Source organism: Hypomesus transpacificus, chromosome 11 (assembly GCF_021917145.1).
Source record: "Hypomesus transpacificus isolate Combined female chromosome 11, fHypTra1, whole genome shotgun sequence".
In the NCBI taxonomy this organism is placed as follows: domain Eukaryota; kingdom Metazoa; phylum Chordata; class Actinopteri; order Osmeriformes; family Osmeridae; genus Hypomesus; species Hypomesus transpacificus.
Genome location: NC_061070.1, coordinates 9,689,552 through 9,710,228, shown reverse-complemented (window position 1 = coordinate 9,710,228; position 20,677 = coordinate 9,689,552). Strand labels below are relative to the sequence as shown.

Genomic DNA, 20,677 nt, shown 5'->3' with positions numbered 1-20,677 from the left:
AATAATGTATGTAATAGGACACACCTGGGCAACAAAACACACCTGTCAGTCACATGTTCCAATACTTTTGCTCACGTGACAAATGGGTGGGTTCGAACAAAAAGGTGATATTTTCTAATTTGTGCATCAGATCCTGATGTAAATACCTGGAAATAAAAGCTGAAACGTTGATCTCTGGTTTCACATTCATCGTTTGATGTCAAGCCCAAATGTTTTCAGTCTACAGCAAAAATAAAGGAATTGGCCTCACTGTTCCAATACTTTTGGAGGGCACTGTATATGTGCACTAAGGCGTCCATCTGAACGTAGACACCTCTTGTGGCTGGCATAAAAGACAACATTTGGCCCCAAAATGGCCTCACTATGGTACAGAGAAGTACTCGGGAAAAGAGAGTCATTAATTATGTCACATATGCAAACAGTGCCCAAACAAATGAGTGATTATGAGGTATCCATTTACATTTTTACTGCACTAGCTATTTGCAGCTATTAGTTTTTCTCTTTTCTTCTGGACTAAAAAAAAGAGTGATTTAAAAGATGGAAAAGCCTCAGAAGCAATGACATCATCCGTAGTGTCCAAAGTGTTCCGGATATTTCAATCTGCACTCTCCAGAGCTTTTGCTAAACAAAGAAAAAGACCCAGCTGCTGCGCCATACGAGCGTCAACGGAACTCTCCTGTACCTTCACACGACTGGCCGTCTGCGCTGAGCGTGAATCCGCCGTCACACGAGCAGACAAAGTAACCCTTCAAGTTGGAGCACATCCCGTTGGCACACGCCGATGGATCCAGACACTCGTCTATATCTGCGGAGAAGCAGAGGATTGGAAGAGAATGAGGGGGGAATTGGGGTCTTGAGGCCAAGCTCACTGTACGGTTCCCGTTTTTCTCAGGATTGTACCGAGACAACGATGAAAACATACTTACAGCAGCAGCCCATTCAAGTTGTGTTAGTGTACAGTTTATGCCAGTTACATTTTAGACAGGATATACTGTAGGCTACAGACAACCACATGGCATATCGAAAACCTGTTACAGAAACAAACCAGCAAGCAGCCACATCATAAATAGACACAGAGGTTTTTATTTGAAACCTTCCATGTCTCTATGAGTTAGGCTGTCGGTTTCAGACATCCCCAGTTCTGGTTAAAGCATGTATTAATGCTTATGGCTTAATTATTTCCTATAGCTACCGCTGTGCATACCCACACCACTGTGGCTTGGCTCGGTTAGTGTGTGTGTGTGTGTGTGTGTAATTTACTGTGGCCCACATGTCAGATTGAGCTAGCTACACATTCTGTCAGGGGTGTGTGACCCAACGATGGTTTGAGCAGAAACACCCTACCCCCAGAATGAATTGTGGGGCATATGGTGGCGTACGGAAAAATGTAATGGCTACATTTTATATACAGCATCTGTTTCCTGGAGTGCTGTGTGCATGCTGATGGTTGATGTTAAACAGGAGGAGGAGTAAGGAATACAAATTCAGTCGGGATTTAATTATGAATATGATCTTTTCTGTGCATTTTGCTGGAATAAAACCTGCCCAGATAACTCTCTGTGGCTATAACAATATTGATGGCATACTGCATTTTACAGGCCTTACGGAGGGAGAATTGAGCACATTGCTTCTTTATGCGTTCTTAGAATAATCCAATTGTGTACGGCAAGAGAATGCAGTACTGACCGCTTTAGAGAGCATCTATTATCTCCGTTGTATCCATTTTCCTCTCCTTTCTCAATCTTCTTTATCTAACAAACGGTACCTTCTGGCAGCAGGGTTGCAGTGTTTCAGTCATGTTGTAAGCTATAAAACCAGATGACTCCAAGTACTGTGTGGAGTCATCTTGCTCAGAAATGCTCATTTGATCATTTCATCGCACTAAATACACCTAAAGAGAAGGCCTCCTATTTGCCAGCCTCCAGTGTCTATTTGGACTGTAAGATACAGACACACGGGACCTATACTGCTGCTCGGAGTTTCGGAGAAAACGGTGTAACTCAGGCCAACAGTATGCAGATCAGTTTAAAGTCAACCCTAACCGAGGAACGCATACAGGCAGGTCTACTGCACATCCAGAATCTACAGAACCGTCCATACCGACACACTGGCCACCCTGGCCCTGGAAGCCAGGTGGACACTCTTGGCACTCGTACGAGCCGTCGAGGTTGATACAAATTCCAGACGGACACGAATCGCTGTCGGCACACTCGTCTATGTCTACAGGTAGACAGAGAGGGAGAAAGACAACCAGATGGAGAAAGAAAGAGAGAACGTCATTAGAAAGACAACATTAGACACAGATTACTCTCATTAGCCAACTCCATTTGATTGTGTTGCCATAGGGCCACAGTCCACCGTACCTTCACACTGTCCTGCAGAGCTCGTCCTGTAGCCGCGGTCACACAGGTGACAGTTGTGGTAGCCCACCTTGTTGATGCAGATGCTGTCGTCGGGACAAATATTAGCGTCCACACACTCGTCCACATCTGTGAGAAGGGGAGACAGAGGGGGATGTGGAGTGAGGAGATGGAACAAAGGGTGAAACGGAACAAGAACAAGTGAACAAAGGAGTTCATTGCAGAATGTGGCACCAGCATATAGTCACGTTTTTGGTCAACTGAACCCCCAAAAAGTGAAACAAAGTCCACTCAAGTGATAGAAGCTTGCTGTTAAGGGTGGGACTTCCTGTGGGACGCTCTCAAAAGGGTGAGGCAACCAGGATGGAAATATGGACTCCAATCGGTCTGTTGAATGGTGGGATACACATATAACCTAAAGTACCAAGACTGGTAGCCAGGAAATCACAGCAGACCAGAGCTTTACTTAGGAGTTTATAGTGGCTGATAGCAGTCTACAGCATATTTGTCCAAATGCTTTCCAAAATGGAGACAAGAGAAGCCGGATGGGAAGAGTTTATAACTGTCCCGTTTTGACAGTATTTTCTTGACAAAGACACTCCCTGGATATCCTGTGTACTTATAAAAGAAGCAGTCTGTTTCTCTACTAATCTTAATAATAGATATTACTCATATTCATATATGAATCCCTCATGAACAGTCATGAAATATGATCTTCCCTATTTCATTTCAAAGTGATTTTCATTGCAGGTCCAATGATCCACCAGGGCCTTGGTACCCACAAACCGAATTTAGTGTCATTGAGAGAAGGAGAAACACCAGAAGCCACCTAATCACAGAGTGGCCGGTATTTATACACACACATCCTAGTGTGGGGAGGGGAGGGGGAGAGAAGTGGTGAGATGGAGGGAGAGAGGTAGGATGGAGAAGGAGAGAGGGAGAGGAAGGAGAGAAGTATGTGTGTCCGAGTGTGGACAAACCGCGTGTGTTTACGTGTATGTGTGTGTGTGTGTGTGTGTGTGTGGGTGTGTTTGTAATGCGTTTACCAACACAGCTGGTTTCCTCCTCGTCAAGCATGAAGCCACTTTGACAAACACACAGGAAGTGGCCCGGGGTGTTCTCACAGTGGCCATTGGAGCACAGCAGTGGGCTCTCCTCACACTCATCCACGTCTGGAACATAAGTCAGTCAGCTCAAGTAACACACAGCACAGTATCACAAAGTTGCCAACACAACATTTACAAGAGAACGGGTGAGATTTCAAATGGTGTAAAAAAATAAATAAATAAAAGGTTTTTGACCAGGCTAAGTTGTATTGTATCCCATTTTTGACCTTTGACCTCCTCACCTACACAGGTGGTCTGACTGTCATCCAGATGGTAGCCATGGTTACAGATGCAGGTGTAGCCCTCTGCTGTGTTGTAGCAGAGGCCCTGGCCACAGATGTGAGGGTTCACCTGGCACTCGTTCACCTCTGAAAGAGAGGGAAGGAACAGAATGTCGAGGGAAGAAAGGGTGAGGGACAATGGAGAGAGAGAGAGAGAGACAGAGAGAGAGAGGTGGAGAGAGATGATAATAGCACAGCAATCACTCAAATCCACAAGACAGTAGCATCTTTCACTTTCAACATAATCACCCTATTTTGGGGGCGTTTCCAAACCTGGCATGTTTTCTGGCAGGAAATGAAAAACGAAGATGTTCCTCAGTCAAATTGAATGACAGACCCTAACTAACTAGGCTGTCTCCGTAAGCATCAAGTCAACTACAGTATCAGAGGTCACTGAAATGATGAAAGGTGAATGAATGCAGTTTCAACATCAATGGAAGAATGTCTTTCAGCCTCTCCCTTGCCTGCCATTGATGATAACACTGTTTTAAAAGGACGTCAACAACACTATTTGTTATAATAGAGGTCAGCTACTGGAATGTCTCTTTAGACATCCAAACATTAACGTTTTCCGAAAGGTGGCAACTTTTTCGGAGAATGCCAGACTATTCAGAAAGGCATCAAGTAAAGTCAAAGGGACCACTATTGAAAGATTCTCAACTGTATAATGTCTAGCTATAATATTTGGGTCATTTTAGAACTCTAGTGGAAGTAAAAAGAAAGTTGAGACGGTATTGAAGGACCTGTGAAATATTAGCTAGCAAAGTCGGAGCACATGGCATTATATCAAAAGACATAATGAATATATTACTGACGAATTACAGTCACTGCGAGAATGGTAGTCAAAATGTCAGCAAGCTCAAGAGAACATTAACTATACATTATGTCTCCCTGAAGTATGCTGTTTTGAATGATCGGGTTTCTACACTGCAGCGTGTGCCAGTGTGGTGGACTGAAACAAGATAAAGTATCATATCTTAAATAGCATGAGACATTTTACCTTCTCAAACTGTCTCACCAAGCATCTGAGTAAAAACAAAAAAATTATAGAGTTCCCATCCTGTCAGTCAAGCCAATCAACCCTCTTAAAAGAAACCCTATCAAACACAACAAATATACGTTACGCTGTAATGTGTACTACATGTTTTAAAAAGAAATGTTGGCCCTGGCAGTGACTCGTAAGCACCGAAACATATGGGGCGTCCAATCACGGTGAGGGTGACGGACGGTAAAAAAGAGCGAGACCTAGAGAGGCAATTATGCAGCCTTGTGTACAGAGTGTCTGTCATCAGTTGGCCTCATAACATTTCTGTGGCCTCTTAATATGGTGTCACCTTACAGGGACACCAGGACGTTTAAAAAAAACACCATGTGCGAGAGAGAGAGAGAGAGAGAGAGAGAGAGAGAGAGAGAGAGAGAGAGAGAGAGAGAGAGAGAGAGAGAGAGAGTCTAGGGGTTTGGATATCCGCCTACTCTCACCAAAATATCCTTGCGGTTCTCTGATTGGACCAAGTCAAGTTTTTGTGGGGCTTGGCATCCCTCTCGCTTCTTTCAGCCCTACTCTGCGTACTGGCTTGGAATCTCTGAGTTTCATTCACTCCCTCTCTCTGCATCGTTGGACAGGACTCTGTGTCTTCCCTGGTTCTCTCGACCCCTCTCTCTCACTTTCCTCTTTCCCTCTCTCTCGCTCACTCTCTCTCTCCATCCATCTCACTTTCTCCCTCTCAACCAAAAGTCCCTTTGCTTCATCACCTAGGGTCTGAAAATAAAAAAAACTAAACAGGTGGGTGTCAAAGAAACGGTTGCCTAGAGACAGTCCCAATCAGTGGGGCCCTACCCCGTCCAGTACCCTACTTTAAGAACCATGGCAACAACTTCTAAAACTGGCGTCTCCATCAAAACAAAACAATTCCAAATCTGCAATGCAGAGATGGTCGACGAGGAGAAAAAAAAGGCTTCGGATTTTATTGGAGTGATTTGAGCCCATAATGATGTTGTTGATGGTCTATTTACATCAAGACTGTCCTCTGTCCATACACCAGTAGATGTTGCTACTGTTTAGTCTCCAAAAGGCACTACTATACGATGTAGGAACTCTATAAAGGGGAGACTAAAATAACTCCAAGACAAAACTACCCCGGGAACAAAGACAGGAAGTCAGGAGACAGAAAGTGCCATGTTCCCAGTCCATGTCAAATATCTCTTTTGACCTTCCAAGAATTCAAAAGAAGGGTTTAACTTCAGAGACAAGTGTGTGTGTGTTTATTTATAAATGATCTGTCCCTACTTACGTGACAATGTTCATTCATGCTTTTTACATAATCAGGAAGGACATTGTGTGTGTGTGTGTGTGTGTGTGTGTGTGCGTGCGTGTGTAGGGGCTGTTGGGGTCAAGAATTCACCAAGGACAATTCTATTATGGACCTGTCAGCTGTGCATTCACCAGTCAACTAAACTGTTTACAAATGTCATGGGGAAGAATAGACCACAATAGGACAGTACCTTCAAACTGGGTAGGAGCGATGTCCTGTCCGGCATTGGAGGGAAGGATCTCCACTGGGGCTGGGGCTGGTGTTTTCTCCACAACCTCTGAGAGAACACGAGAGAAAGCGACACAGCGATAACGACAGTGAGATTAGAATTGACGTTTTAATCACGACATGTACTTCTCAGGTTTGCTCTGTCTAGAATGTCCTCTGCTTGTTTAAACCGGAACATTTCTTTCGTTTGGATGCCAAGTCGTGGCTACAGAGTGAAAACGGGTGGCTCCATCCAAATCCACCGGCCGAGCAAAACATTCTGGCAGAAGGTGATCTCTCGGGTTTTTGCCGGCGAGAATGAGTCCACCGAACTGAGACAGAGCGACAGGTGAAAGGGAGGGAAGAGGTTGGATCAGACACCTGGGTAGATGGGCCCAATGGTGATGGTGGAGACACCTGGAGAGAGCTGGGGCTGGATGGCCTCAATTAGCAGGCTATGACCAACCCCTTGAACATCCAGCTCCTTTAGAACAACAAGAGACAAACATAAAATGGCCGTCAGGGACCAGTGTCATGGAGGGATGGGGGTGGGTGGCGGGGTGCGGGGGTGATGGCGTGAGGCTGCTTGATGTTTCACAAGCTCAAGCGTGGAAGGCTGAGAGTTGTCGCTTTGGATTCGTTTTCATGCGAGTGGTCTTGAAGGGAAAGACCAGTTTGCATTGTTGAAGAGCTTGGATAGGTTGAAAAGATGTTGAGTAGAGGGGCTTGTACAGCGTTATGGTTGAAAGCAAAACAAGCTTAGTCCAAAACAGCATATATATTAAAAAAAGAGTCTTTATTGTTTTGTTCCTTTGATTTGAGCCTGATCGTGTAGCTGGAAACCCATATATAATTTAAATATATCAAAGAAAAACAAAGGTCTCAGTGCTAACTCATGGCTTCAGGTACTGTACATGAAAGTGCAAAGAGAAAAGCAGCTGCTAAATACTTCATGTTTTTTGACGTCCACGCAGCATTTGAAAGCCTGGCACATTGATTGGCTTATAGTCATGCAGTGATATATTGATGCTGAATTCATGCAGAGTTGATGCTGCACTGTACTTAGGAACACTGCTACCAGAGAGGCAAAATGAGCATCTTGGTGCATGCACTGCAAAGTTTGTCTTTTTTTCTTTTACTGTAGAATAAACCCAACCTACCTGTTCAGGTGCAACAGTAACTACTGGTAATCCAAGAGAGAAAAAGATTGAAATAAAAAGTGTGAGACCATTTGTGAACACATTGGAATAAAAAGGAGCAAGTATTTTGCAGTACTGTCTCAATAGTCATTTTATGAATCCATGTAACCGTTTCACAAACTCATGTGAATGTGCTACCGTATGTGAAGGGTCATGTCATCTAAATACTCTCAATTCATGTTATTACTGTAGTACCCTGACTCTTTACCTCTGCAACAATCCGTTGTGGCACTGTAGCTGTTCATTTATATATATTTATATTCCAGTAATATGATGCACCTTTCCTTGTAATTACATTGGTCTGAGACAAGTACATCTTTTTTAAGGACACAATTTACATGACATTCATCCATAAAATGTATTTCAGCATGTCAATAAACCAATCTAAGCAGAGGGCAGAAGACCAACAATTTGCAATTCATTGTCAATGTCACCTTCACAGGCTTTGGAGTAATTTTAGCTTTATCTATGAGCTGGTCAAAATTAGATATTTTTCATGGCAAACAGACGTTAATGTTAATTACATATCAAGGACGTTCTCCAAGCACATCATTTTAAGCTACAGATTTGGCAAGATGCCAAAGTTCCAAACCAAAAAACGATTTACGGTATATCTTCAAAGTGGTCATAAAAACAGAAACAAAATGCATAGCAAAAGACAAACAAAAAAAAAAACTCTGCCCCACCCACCAAGATTCTTGGCTCTACACAGCCATAATGCCAAGGTGCCTGGCTCCACATTTGGCCCACAGTAGGCGCCTCTACACTAATCCACGGAGGTTGGGCAGTGGCCTTCTCCCTGATTGTTTGTCTAAGTCTGTTCTCTGTGCCTGGGATCCTATGAACTCTGAGCTCCAGAGAAGCTTAGCGCTAATTTGGACAAGTATGGCTGGGCTCAAACGCTGCCAACTCCTCTCCTCCTCACACAGGGTGCCAAGCATGTCCTGAATAATAAAAGTCCTTCCATCTCCTTCCTTTCCCTTTCTTCCTCCAGTAATCAAGAGTTTTTGGAAAGCCAGTGAAAGCCAATAACATGAATCCGGGTCAACGTTGGAACTGAGCAGATGTAAAAGGTGGGAGTCGGTTTTTTGAAGATCCACACAAACCACGCACGCTCACAAGATGTTTCAAGGCATGGAATTAAAACATCTGAATACATAACTATTTGTGAGCCAGACTAAACCCTCTAGCATCTCCAAAAGTTCTGTTTTTAACTAGGGTGAAAATAGGTTTGAGGACTGTGTTCGGAAGTGGGACATAGACTCACCAGGCACAGAAGGCAGTTGTCTTTGTGTGACACTTAGGGCCTCCACTGGCTTCTCAGGTGTGGGGAAGGGCAGGGGCGGGGCCACAGGCTCCTGGAAGGTGATCACAGGCTCCTGGACAGGCCTGTTAGCATCAGGTTGGATGCGATTGGGTGGTTTGGGCAAGACAGTGTAGCCCATCCCTCCAGGGCATATTTCTTTGAATTTGGCTGGGGAGAAAAATGTATCATACAGTCTTTCAAAATCTTAAAAATGACAATAAATCAGTATGACAAGCATTACCTTTGGCAATGTATATGCGTACTACTAATTTCAAAGATGAATATAGTATGTTACCTCCGTGAATGTTGTCTACAGCACTCATCCCACAGTAAGAGAAGTAGAAACAGAGCATTTCGGTGATAAAGATAAACTCAGCATGTTGCAAATGTATCCCTGTCCTGTTCCTGGATCAGTCTGTTAAACAAATATGTTCTAAGCAACAGCCTGATGTCAACGAATAGCATTTAGCATCCACCTCTGATTTGGAATCACAGCAGTACATTGTAGACAAATACATGAGTTCATGTTATGCTCCTGTTAAAACCACTTAATGACTTTGCTAATCCCACCTGTCTCCATCAGTTTATTTCCAGATTAAGGAGCATGTGTCTCTTATTTACTTTTATAACAGCTTTTAATCTTACCCACAGAGCCATTCTTGCATGAGGAAATACGAAAATAAGGCAAGCAATTACTCCTCAACTACGCCACAGTCCCTTACATAAGAACCTGATGTACCACACTGGCAACCCGAACAACCTGGCAACCCAAGGGACCTGGCAACCACACAGATCTTGACAGGTGTTGTTAATTAAGAATGCCATTACCTTTTCCAATTAGTCACCCAATGACTATGCCAAAATCTCTGTACTGTTACAAACTAACTGCACCATGTTGGCAACCCAGGCAACCTCAAAGACCTTTCTTGGATGGAGTTTTAATCAAAACCAGAGAGCATCCAGGAATGTGTCATAAGGCAGGCATAGACAGATACAAGATTTAGTTTCTTACGCGTGTTTCCACACTGTAATCCCAGTTGTAGTGGAATGTTTGGCCAATGTAATTACTGAATGCCTTTCCCAATGTTCTACATGTGTCAAGGTTGACAAGCTTGATCAATAGAGCGCGGATGGTTACAAAACATATTTCCATAGACTTCAATGTATTTTGTAACACTTCCTGACATGACAATGACACCGAGACAGCCTGGACTAATGTAACTGTGGTTGAGCAGATAGACACAGTAAGGGAGTGTAGTGGAGGTGGTAAAGGGTGTGTGTGTGTGTGTGTGTAAGAGAGTGAGTGAGTGAGTGAGAGAGAGATAATCACATCTAAAAGCGTCTACAACACTAGACAAAGCAGTGAACCACATGCAGAGAAAGAGAGACAGACTGTGTATGGTTCTGATTCTGAGGAAAGGGCAACATTCATAATCTCTCTTTTTTGCAATGCAACCTTTAAGGTAAGGAGCCCTTTTGTGACCCTGGTCTATGGAGACCCTAGATCTTAGAGAATAGTTCTAGAGAGAATCTTGTTCGAAGGGGGGATGCTTAATTCACCCTAGGCCAATCATATATTCTAGTGAATCCTGATATCTATTGTACTCTTGGAGGTGGGCCCCTGTTCTATAGAACCTTGTGATGGACTCTGACAGGGCTGGTATACCATGGCTGGGGGGCCTTACCTGTTCCTTGTAAGGGGCACTTGTCACAGCGCGGGCCCCAGGCCTTGCCCACACTGCAGCAGCACAGCTGCTTGCTCAACTGGGTAGAGACTGGGTGCAAGCACTGCCTCCCCGAACTGACCAAGCGGAAGCAAGCCCCTTTCTCTTCTTGGACGGTGGGAGTGTCAGCTGAAGAGGTGCGGAGGAGGAGGAGGAGGAGGAGGAGGGAGTGGAGGAGAAGATTGGAGGCAAAGAGGTGGGGTGGTGCACCACATTGTAGGGGTACACGTACATGGGGGGAGAGAAAAGAGAGAGACAGAGAGAGAAAATGGAAATCAAGAAGTCCCCTTCACCAAAGAACCCCCAGCCCCAACACTGTCCCAACACAGAGCAACACATTTACTACAACATAAAAAAAAAATGCTGGACAGAAATGTGACACCTCTGAGATAGCTAGCCAGGTTAGCTTCTATCACTCTACATATTTCATATCCTCAAATCGAGGTTTTCTGAGCATTGAAGGAAGACTAAAGACTAACAACTAAAACACACACACTGCATTCAGTACACATACAAGCATGGTGGACATCAAAAGCTGTTCGGGGACACAGGCAAATATTCAACGTCTTCCTCATGCCATGCCAATGCTTCATGCACTATAGGGCAAAGTTGAACATTGACCCAAGCGAGGGCATGCAGTCAGTGTTTCAGAGTGGAGCACACATCATGAAGGTTTTAAGCGTGAGTAAAGGAGTGGAAACAGGGATATAGTGAATCTCCAATGGAACCCAGACTTCCTAGGTCACTCCAGGCAAAACTAGCTCGACGAGGTATTTACCCACTGCTCAATTTGAACAGTACAACTGTCCAATTAGTAGCAAGTCACTACCAATGCATAAACAAAACCTTTTCAACCAAAGTTCACTATTCTTTCACTTCCACAACAAGAACAATGAAAGGTTTCAAGGGTTGTGCAAATGTTTTTGAAATAAAGCTTACTGGAGTTGAAACAATATACTGTAATGTAATGAACTATACTTAATATTCTATACTTCTACCAAATGTCACAGTGGCTTGTTCCAGACCTTTACTAATAATGTACCATTATAACATTTCCCCATAAAGACAGTTTATGATCCACACTGACTCGTCAAAAGAGTGTCCGTGAGATTGTGGTTGTTATGAAATGGGTCTATGCATGAGTATTGCATTATGGGACAAGCACACATATGGACCCCAATACATGAAAGTCAAAGGAGAGTGCACGGTTTCCTGTTTGAAAAACACGCGACCAAAATTGGGGACAGTGCCTCCAAGTGCCATCATCTCTCCTCATAGCGTCAGCAGACAGCATGTGACAATCTTTCAGGACAGTCAATCATGCTCTTATCCCTAATGCTTCTCCCCTATGAAAACCTGTCTGTTTCCTTTCCCTCAATCCACCCCACACCCCGCCTTCCCTTCTCACCAGATACATCGAAGCACTGTTGCTCTGGACTCCAGCCAAGTCCACCAAGTCATGCAACGAACCCCCCTGTCTCGAACACTAACATGCCAGGCTTAGTGACAGGCTGGTCTAAAAGGGTTTGGAGCTCAGTAGTTTGTTTCTACTATTAAACCAGTGGGTCTCAAATGTTTCCCCTTTGTTAAGAACACACATTTTGGGGTAAAGCCAAACGTGGCTGAGCAGAAAGAAACGGGTGAGTACCCTCAATTTAAAATGTATCAAATCAAACCGCATTTGGAGCAAAGTCTTGCTTGGTATGTGAATTTGTATTTGAATATATTTGGTTAGAAATCAACCTTAATTGTATTTTATATTGTAAATTGGCAACTTATATTTTACTTATTGTATATTTTATTTTAATTGTATTCCACTTAGTATGCTAGTTTATGTATCCTTAGTATAGTTAGACCACATATTTAAATTTAAGATTCCTATATGTTTACTGTATGCACCTTCCTGCCAAAGCAAATTCCTTGTCTGTGCAAACTTTCATGGCAAATAAATCCCATTCTGATTCTGATTCTGATTATAAATTGATAGTTACATGATTAAAAAAAGATCACTTTTAAAACCATTAGTCAAAGTGTTGTAAAGTGCTGTAAATGGAAGAACACATCTGCGGTTGTCTGTTACTGTGCATGTCAGGAAAGTTGAGTTTCTTTCCATGGGACAGCGAGTTTAAATGAATGGGTATCAGGTTGGATTTGTCAACAATGTTTGGTAACTATTGTTGTCACGCACTCTCTCAATCAATGATCACAAAGATCCAGAACAAAGGAGATGAGTGACTGTCTTTCATCGACTGTAGTCAAATACGGCCCTTTTCCAACTGTGTATTGGTTAAATTCAACTTTTTAAGTAGACATCGTTTTTTCATCAGATGCATTTATCCCCAAAAACATACAAAATGGTGTTTGTATACAAAACAATTTCTTCAACTGTAATAAAAAAACTGGAGAAAATCAGAAACAAAAAGTTGAGCTCCAGCAAACCAGAAAATCATGGCAGAAAATCCAAATTAATATAAATACAAGTCTATATTGATAGACTCGACATTAGTTGTACAAGTGATACATGGGCTGAGGAACACATTAATGATGAAGATCCAATGTTTTTCTTCTTCTTTTATGTAAGCAGAAGAGCCCTCGCTCATCCTGTGATGTTGATGAATGGCCACTCAACTGTCATCAGCAACGAGATAGGAGAAGGAGAACCGATAGACGAACTGAGAGTCTAAAGGTGCACACGCACACACTCCAGCACAGGCACGCCGCATTGAGTCTGAGACAGCAGCACATCGCTGTGACCATGATTAAAGGGCATCTCAGATCAATCCCTCGACGGCCAAAAACCCCAACGAGAATCCAGTCGATAGGATTTTAATCTCTCGTCCGAGCCTGCCTGCCTCCCTCTCTCTCTCCCTCTCTCTCTTTCCTCCCTCCCTCCCTCCCTCCCTCTCTTCCCGTCCTCCCTCCCCTCTTCTTTTCAACTGAGAGAAATTAGATCTGTTTTGTTTGGCGATATGCTGAGCCTTGTACTCCATGCTCGGGGAGAATCTGATTAATATGATAAACACCATGCTTTCAACCATGCACTTTCATTTGTTTCCCACAGTCATATGCATATCATCACACGGTGTTTGCAGTATGCGTTGCAACATTCACAACCATTGGTATGCCTTGCGCTCGAAACGGACTGCCACCATAGCAAATGTAACACACATTTCCCTGTCATTTCCCCTACCTATCGGCTACCAAAATAAAAGAGAGAGAGAGAGAGAGAGAGAGAGAGAGAGAGAGAGAGAGAGAGAGAGAGAGAGAGAGAGAGAGAGAGAGAGAGTGGAGGACTTACGTATGCATGTGGAGAGAGTTGGGTCAGGCATGTAGCCTGTCTTACACAGGCACCTGTAGCTCCCCACAGTGTTCATACAGTCTCCATTGGGACACACTCCTTGTAGCTGGCACTCATTAAGATCTGAAACCAAACGGGGAAGTGCATTATAGTACAGCGTAGTACACTTTGGTTCAACATGGCATGCAATTGTCATGGGGGAATGTATGAATGTGTCTGTTTAACAATTGTTTAGCAACACTAAAACAGTGACAAACTGCCTCAAAGAAGGAAGTTCAAATCACATTTCTCCACCATGACCTTAAGTAAATCTGGCCCCAGGATACAGTAGTTGAAAGAACTCACAGAAAGAGGAAGATATATGGTTTCATGAACTGTTTCCATCATGAATCCAGTTTTATGGAGCAGCCTTCAAAGGAGCATGTGTACTTCCTTGTTTCAAAAAGTTTTGGGTTCGTGTGACACGTGGTTTCATGTTGTACATCCTGAGAGGTGGACTGAACCTTGACCATGACCACGACCAGATCCTCCGTCCAAACTGTCTGAGGTAACAATCGTGAGAGTAGCCACCACAGCCTTATCAAGACGGCAGCCTTCTTATCGGAGGAGACAAGGAAAAAACAAGGCTTTTGAATTCATCCCTGATGCTTCTTGTGTTTTTCTACCTAGATGTCCAAGTGTGTTTTCTGTATCCACATTAAAACTGGGAGTTTGTTAAGGAGAAACTTGTACCTCTCCCAAAATAAGCATTTTTGCTGTCCTCAGACTTCGTCTGTTCTTTTGATGCTATTTTGGTTTGAGGGAGTCTAATATGGAAACATGATCGCTCTCCATGTTGTTTCCTCTTTAGCAAAAAAAAAAGCTAAAGATTGATGCTGACACTGATGCTCAGACTAGGCCCACAGTATGCACTGCACTTGGATTGACCCAGATACTGGAACACAACATGGAAAAAGAAGCATCACATCATCTTCAGTTACTAATACCCGCCGAAAGCAAGCTTCTTCATGTTCATGAATATCACTGTCTGTTCTTCAAACTATAAAACAATCACCAACAGGAAAGCAGCTAACGTCATCACCGCATTATCTACATATCCTTGGGCCGGTGAATGAGGGAGTCTCAACGTGTATCACTAGACAAGTCATTTAAATCTCCTTTTGAGACGGTTGAGAGACAGTTATAAATCTCATAAGGAGAGAAAGACGCATTCTTTTACAAGAACGACACACGTCAGTCCGTTGCCAGGAACACTAACAGCTGCCAGTTCACATCCCATACATACAAACGCACCAAAAACATGCCTCCACTCGCACTTTCAACCTCTTCAGAGTTCTCTCCCTTTGGCCACACCCACTGGCACTGTCAATCATCTTGTCAGTAATCGTACACGACCATAGAGTTAAAAGTGTGAAAGAAAAGAGTGGATTACAGCACTGGAGTGTAGTGACAGTGGCCCGTCTCCACCCGCTGTGTGTTAGTGGGATTGAGATGATCTCGGATCAGTCATTAGCAGCAGGATGCACCTGTGCATTGGTCACTGCAGAGTTCCATAAGTGTTGCCCGAGTTAAGGCGGGGAGGCTTTGTGAACGCGTTGACCCATCCTGGAAGAATACTTCTCATGAACATGTAGGCTCATGTTGACCTTTTGAAAAGGAGCTGATGAAAAGAGAGATGAATGCCTTTTTGTCCCTCGGTTACTTTTCTCCTATACACAGTCACACAACAGTTTATCTGGGACTAGGTGAAAAGACACACAAACCTCGCTCCATGCCAAACCCAACAAAATGAAAACCTAATTAGATGGACGGCGAGACAGAAAAAAAGAGAAAAAGTACGAAAGAAAGTTGGGAATGGTTGTTATAAGGGGAACAGGATGTGGTGGATTAGAGTGAGTCACAGCATCTCGGCAGAAGCAGCCAGGTCTGGACTGAAGAGGGGCCCGGGGCTGACTCTCTCCCCAGCCTGGCAGCAGTCCGACTAGGCAGCAGTCTGGGCTCAGGCTCCCTCTCAGAGCCCTTCTTCCTGCTAGCCGCAGGTTTGGCTAACACCAGGGCGGCATGGCACCCTGCCTGGTAGAAAGTCGGTGAAGCCAGGCGGACATTGGGGAGTCGATGGAATCGGTTACTGTACAGTTTAGGGGCTGATGCCGTGTTGAAAAGGGTTGTTTGTACTTGGATATTTTTGTGTGGATCTTCTCAGAGACATGGAAGTGGTCTTAGTGCATCAATCTCTGGAAGTTTACTGCTCAGAATATAAAATGGAGTCAAAACCGGAGCGGGTAAAGTCCATCTAATGTCTGAGGCTGGGAATAGCAAGTGACTTCCAGCACAGACATCTAAAGGGTTCTCAATATTGTGGACAAACAGACAAATATAACACAGACAAACGCACTTAGGTACCCACACCCACACAGACTAACACATGAATTGGACCTAGTAGGTTCAAATGACATTAGGGAGAAGCAGGCTTGATTAAAATCAGTCAAGTCTGGCACTTTTGTCATGTGGTCATCCCTGGCCAGCATATCCAAATTGAACTCAGTTACTGATTTGGGAAATGTGCAGTCTCCGAGAGCTGCCTTTCCCCTTCTCTCTCCAGCCAGTTCGAGGGGTTCATACTCCCGCTAAATCAGGATTGATTTGTGTCTAGCAAGCGTAGAGAAGGAGAGAGTGATGGAATGGTAGCTACAGAAAGACACAAAGACCTGGAGCTTCACTCGCTGAATCTTAAAAGGGTTTCAGCCATTTTAGCTGGAGACAACAAAATGACATGACACTCAAGCGAACCAAACGACATGACACTCAAGCGAGCAAACCCAAGTGAAGGACAGACTTTGTCCCCCCTCAGTACCCACCTACGTCGTGCAGGACTGGGGCACGAGGAGCCACAAGAGGGCACTATGCAGAGGTAGAAAACTCCATCAGATAGCGAGGCACGTAAAACAGAGACAGAAACAACAACAAACAAGCGGAGCGAGAGAATGATCTCCGTGTCAAAAAGACGTATGTGCATTCTCTTCCTCCAGGTTTGTTGCTCTATCCTTCCGCTCGTGGCTGGAGGTGACAAATCACTTTGTTAGGGCTCATTTCTCTCAGGGACCTCTCCGTAGTTCTGAGAAAACGATAGAGTTTCTCCCTGACTCTCAGTGGGCCGGAACCAAAGACAAACAATGGTGTAGTGTGGCAAAAGAGAGAAAATGTGTGTGTGTGCGAGGGGCAGCACAGTACAGTCACAGTAATGTCCTGCTCTTACCTTGGCAGTTGGAGTTGTTGATGCGCTTGTATCCCTGGGGACAGTCCATTGTGTGTCTCGAACCAGTCAGAGGAATAGCTGGGGAGGAGAGAGGTGGTGGAAGGACAGGGGTGGAAGGGAAGGGGGTTAGGTTATGGTTTTCCCATTAAGACAAATCCACATTTTTTGGGGTCTCAAGGTGGACAGGATGTGCTCTTCAGTAGTTGGTGAGACCAGCCCCCTGTACCCCAAACCACCAGCTTCAGCTCCAGGCTTTTAGTCAAACTTTTGGGACCGGCATCATAAGATGAGTCAATCAGTCTTCCTTAGAGAGAGTCTGCAGCACTGCCAGATTGACACAACTCTTATACATCCAGCACAGGAGGCAACAGAGACGGACTAGGCTAGATGTCATGTTCAGGAAGGGAACCCTGGTTTGTTTACTCTCTGATCTCCAATCATGAATTCCCAGCACTAACTGTCCTGACAAGGGCGTTTTGGCTCACTTGCATTGCGTAATCTTCTTTAAGGACTAGAATAGCATTCTAAAGCTTACCCTGAGATTCACCACAGAATCAAACTTGCAGCACAAAACGCAAAACCTTGTTTGCACCCATATGGAAGTAGTTGCACTCGCCCCCATTTCGGAGATGCAGCGCAGGCTTGTATTAGCATTTTCAAATTGAAGAGGAAAACAAATCCTCCCCATCCAAGCGGAAAAGAAGGGATGCTCAAACAATGCCCACATGGAGCACATTATGCAAAGCAATAGATCAAACTCGTGATTGGTGAGATTCTGCTCAGGAATCCAGGGTTCCTTGCCTCCCCCCATTGGGCAGGACAACCTAAAGAACATTTCACTCTGTAAAAACACCATCCTCCCGCCACCTCCCAAATGCCAAACATGATGTTGCCTCACTATTTCTTCTGCATAAGCTTGACATTAATTGCGGCACATTTTAAAACCAAAGAAAGGAGCCAAGATCTTTGAATGAATACTCGGGTTGGGTTCCAATGGCTTGTATGTGTGTTAGTGTGTGTCTTAGTATAAAGCTACTTCAGAGCTATTTCAAAATTGAGGGGTTGCCAGGAACTGAATGTTAACTCAAATGCCCCTGTTCAGGCTGTAGGTGTGTAAGTGTACTGCTGTCTGTGTGTGTGTGTGCATGTATTAAGACAAAAGCACCAACGAGGGGGCCATAGCACCTGTAGCAGGGTGGCACCCAAATACCTGAAAGGAGATTGCAAGCTAGCTTGGCTCAGCCCGGGAACAAGGCTATGTTTGTTTGTGTGTAATTAAGCCAACTTCTTTACCAGCTACTACTGTCTCCAAGGCATAATGGAGTGGTTCACTGGGCTGCACATAAATGCTAACCCTCACGCCCCTGCCATTCCTGTCTGCCTGGGAACAGAGCACAGACCAACACTGGGTCTTTGTAGCAGCCACCTACCTCCACCTCCCAAGCTAACAATTGTCTGACAAGAGATATTGATGTCGAAAAATATATGATATACTTACATATATAATGTAAGTCTTTGTTTACGCCAACAATACTGATACTGTTTGCTGTGTACTGTAAAGTGAACTTTGTTGTCATAGTACAGCACTGTATGGTTTTACAGGACTATTCTGTATGCCCTCTTCAACTGTGAAAAACACATCAGCCATTACCTCAGGGAGTGAAGCATACTAAGGTTCATCATCGCATAAACTGTTTTTCCTGCCAAAGGATGAACTGATGCAATAGTAGGATCACCCAAATCATATTCACTAAATAAGCTGTCACAGTTATTATCTGATAATTATCAAAGCCTAACAGTGTAATCAGTTAATGGAAGGCTGTCTGCAAGCTTAGGGGCACAGGGAGCTTTGATACCTGTCTGAGAATAGGAGAGTAATCATCCTATCTATGGTACAAATGAGCTTTTCAGGAGCTTCTATTGAGTTCAAGCGATTCATGTGAGAATTAGCCACCCACATCCCCTCAGTTTGTATGTAAGGAGAAGAAATACAACCCATTCCAAACCAAAATGTCTTCCAAATCACATCTAACCATGTGCTAAACCACCACCATCACCAGCATCCCATGGATCCCATACCTTTGGCATGGCACAGACAAAAATGGCATTCTATAAAGAGAGTTGGTTTAAACGGATCCCCAGGGTGCAGGGATTGAACATACAGTGTCACGCATGGGTCACACTTGCAGCCCTTTTCTCTATCTCCACAGAGTAACAACCCCACTAAAATAGCCCCCAGGAAGAGACAGCACAGAGACACTGAGATCGGCTCTGGAAATAAACCGGCCTATAGGCCGGGAACTGTGTCTCTTTTTACATCCAGATAAACACAAGGGTGGGATAGTGTTCCCAACTTGAAGGGACTGTTTGTGTTTTTACTTTGCCCTGTTGCCAGCTGATGTGAAATGGTAGGTCAGATGGCTGAGCGGTTAGGGAATCGGGCTAGTAATCAGAAGGTTGTCGTTTCAATTCCCGGCCATGCCAAATGACGTTGTGTTCTTGGGCATGGCACTTCACCCTGCTTGCCTTGGGGGGAATGTCCCAGTACTTATTGTAAGTTGCTCTGGATAAGAGCGTCTGACTAAATGTAAAGGGCCACCATGTGAGACTTGTCGATATTCCTTTCCTAGGTGAATGATGAATGGGTGATGGTTCCTACTCTTGAGAAGGATTGGATATTAGAGGTCCGAATAAGGAGTTGCTACTCTAGATAGACATAGTGTAGGGTTTGCAGTGTCGCGCAGCTAATGCTGTTCTGTAATGACTGGCCAAATTGTCACTGTGGATACAGCTCAACAAGCTTGAATATAGCTACATAAACTCAGGGTTTTGAAAACAGCTCAAAATTTGTTTAGTCTATATATGATTTTGATAGCACCCCTTACATACATATTTCCTGTTTTCAAATGTTAAAACCGCAAAAAAGGGAAAGATATTTCCCAATGGAATTCCGGGTCTCCAAAAACAACGTACCATCTCCAAATAAGGGTAAAAGACAGTGCATGTTGTAATGCCACCAGGGAGAAGAAAGGAATTTATTTGGGAAGTTTGTAGGGAAATCCTATTAGGTGAGTCAGAGTTCCGGGCCTAAGGATCTTTTGAGCATGTTTCAGGAGAACAAGATCATTATTGGAACGCAAGCATGTGTGCCTGGGTCTGGGTCTGGTCTGTTTGCAATGTGAGTCAGCACATTCACACGCTTGTGTTTCCTTTGAATTCCACTGCTTCTGCAACTTCCCCTTACACCCTCCTTCCTCCTGCCCACGCGGCTGTCATTCTGACACGCACACACACACACTTTTTGGGCTTTTCCCAAAGTTAAAAAGTGATGGTTGTCTGAGCCTAAAAAACTCTTTCTCTTGCTTTGGGAAAGTGAGGAAATACACAGCTATGCCAGTAAATTGCACTCCCTGTGCCAGTAAAGTGTATATTCGGATCTATTGGCTACTGTGTCTCAGCAGAAAACTCAGAAAAGACACTATACACATATTTGAGACAAGTATCATCCAGCTGAGGAGCCCTTACTTGGATATAAAAGTGGTCGTTGTTGAGTCTGCTTCACCTCAAGTCTGTTCTATGACCTCTCTCTCCCCAGCAGCAAAGTTCACCATGTCAAACCGCACTCGAA

The 20,677-nt window shown here is 44.1% G+C and overlaps 1 protein-coding gene across 5 annotated transcripts in view; it reads right to left on the bottom strand.

Moving 5' to 3' along the window:
• The window catches only part of ltbp1 (latent transforming growth factor beta binding protein 1), an 81,678-nt gene that overhangs the window by 20,950 nt on the left and 40,051 nt on the right, over nucleotides 1–20,677 (bottom strand). For 3 of the 5 annotated variants that reach the window (XM_047030208.1, XM_047030205.1, XM_047030210.1), the window contains exons 9-20: nucleotides 17,050–17,127; nucleotides 13,794–13,916; nucleotides 10,457–10,624; nucleotides 8,733–8,939; nucleotides 7,427–7,449; nucleotides 6,648–6,750; nucleotides 6,250–6,336; nucleotides 3,709–3,834; nucleotides 3,407–3,532; nucleotides 2,364–2,489; nucleotides 2,101–2,220; nucleotides 683–805 (exon numbers count right to left, since the gene is read on the bottom strand). In XM_047030208.1, the coding sequence (XP_046886164.1) occupies nucleotides 683–805; nucleotides 2,101–2,220; nucleotides 2,364–2,489; nucleotides 3,407–3,532; nucleotides 3,709–3,834; nucleotides 6,250–6,336; nucleotides 6,648–6,750; nucleotides 7,427–7,449; nucleotides 8,733–8,939; nucleotides 10,457–10,624; nucleotides 13,794–13,916; nucleotides 17,050–17,127 (1,410 nt within the window). The remainder of the gene's footprint in view (nucleotides 1–682; nucleotides 806–2,100; nucleotides 2,221–2,363; nucleotides 2,490–3,406; nucleotides 3,533–3,708; nucleotides 3,835–6,249; nucleotides 6,337–6,647; nucleotides 6,751–7,426; nucleotides 7,450–8,732; nucleotides 8,940–10,456; nucleotides 10,625–13,793; nucleotides 13,917–17,049; nucleotides 17,128–20,677) is intronic. The other 2 variants (XM_047030209.1, XM_047030206.1) reach the window with 2 other exon arrangements.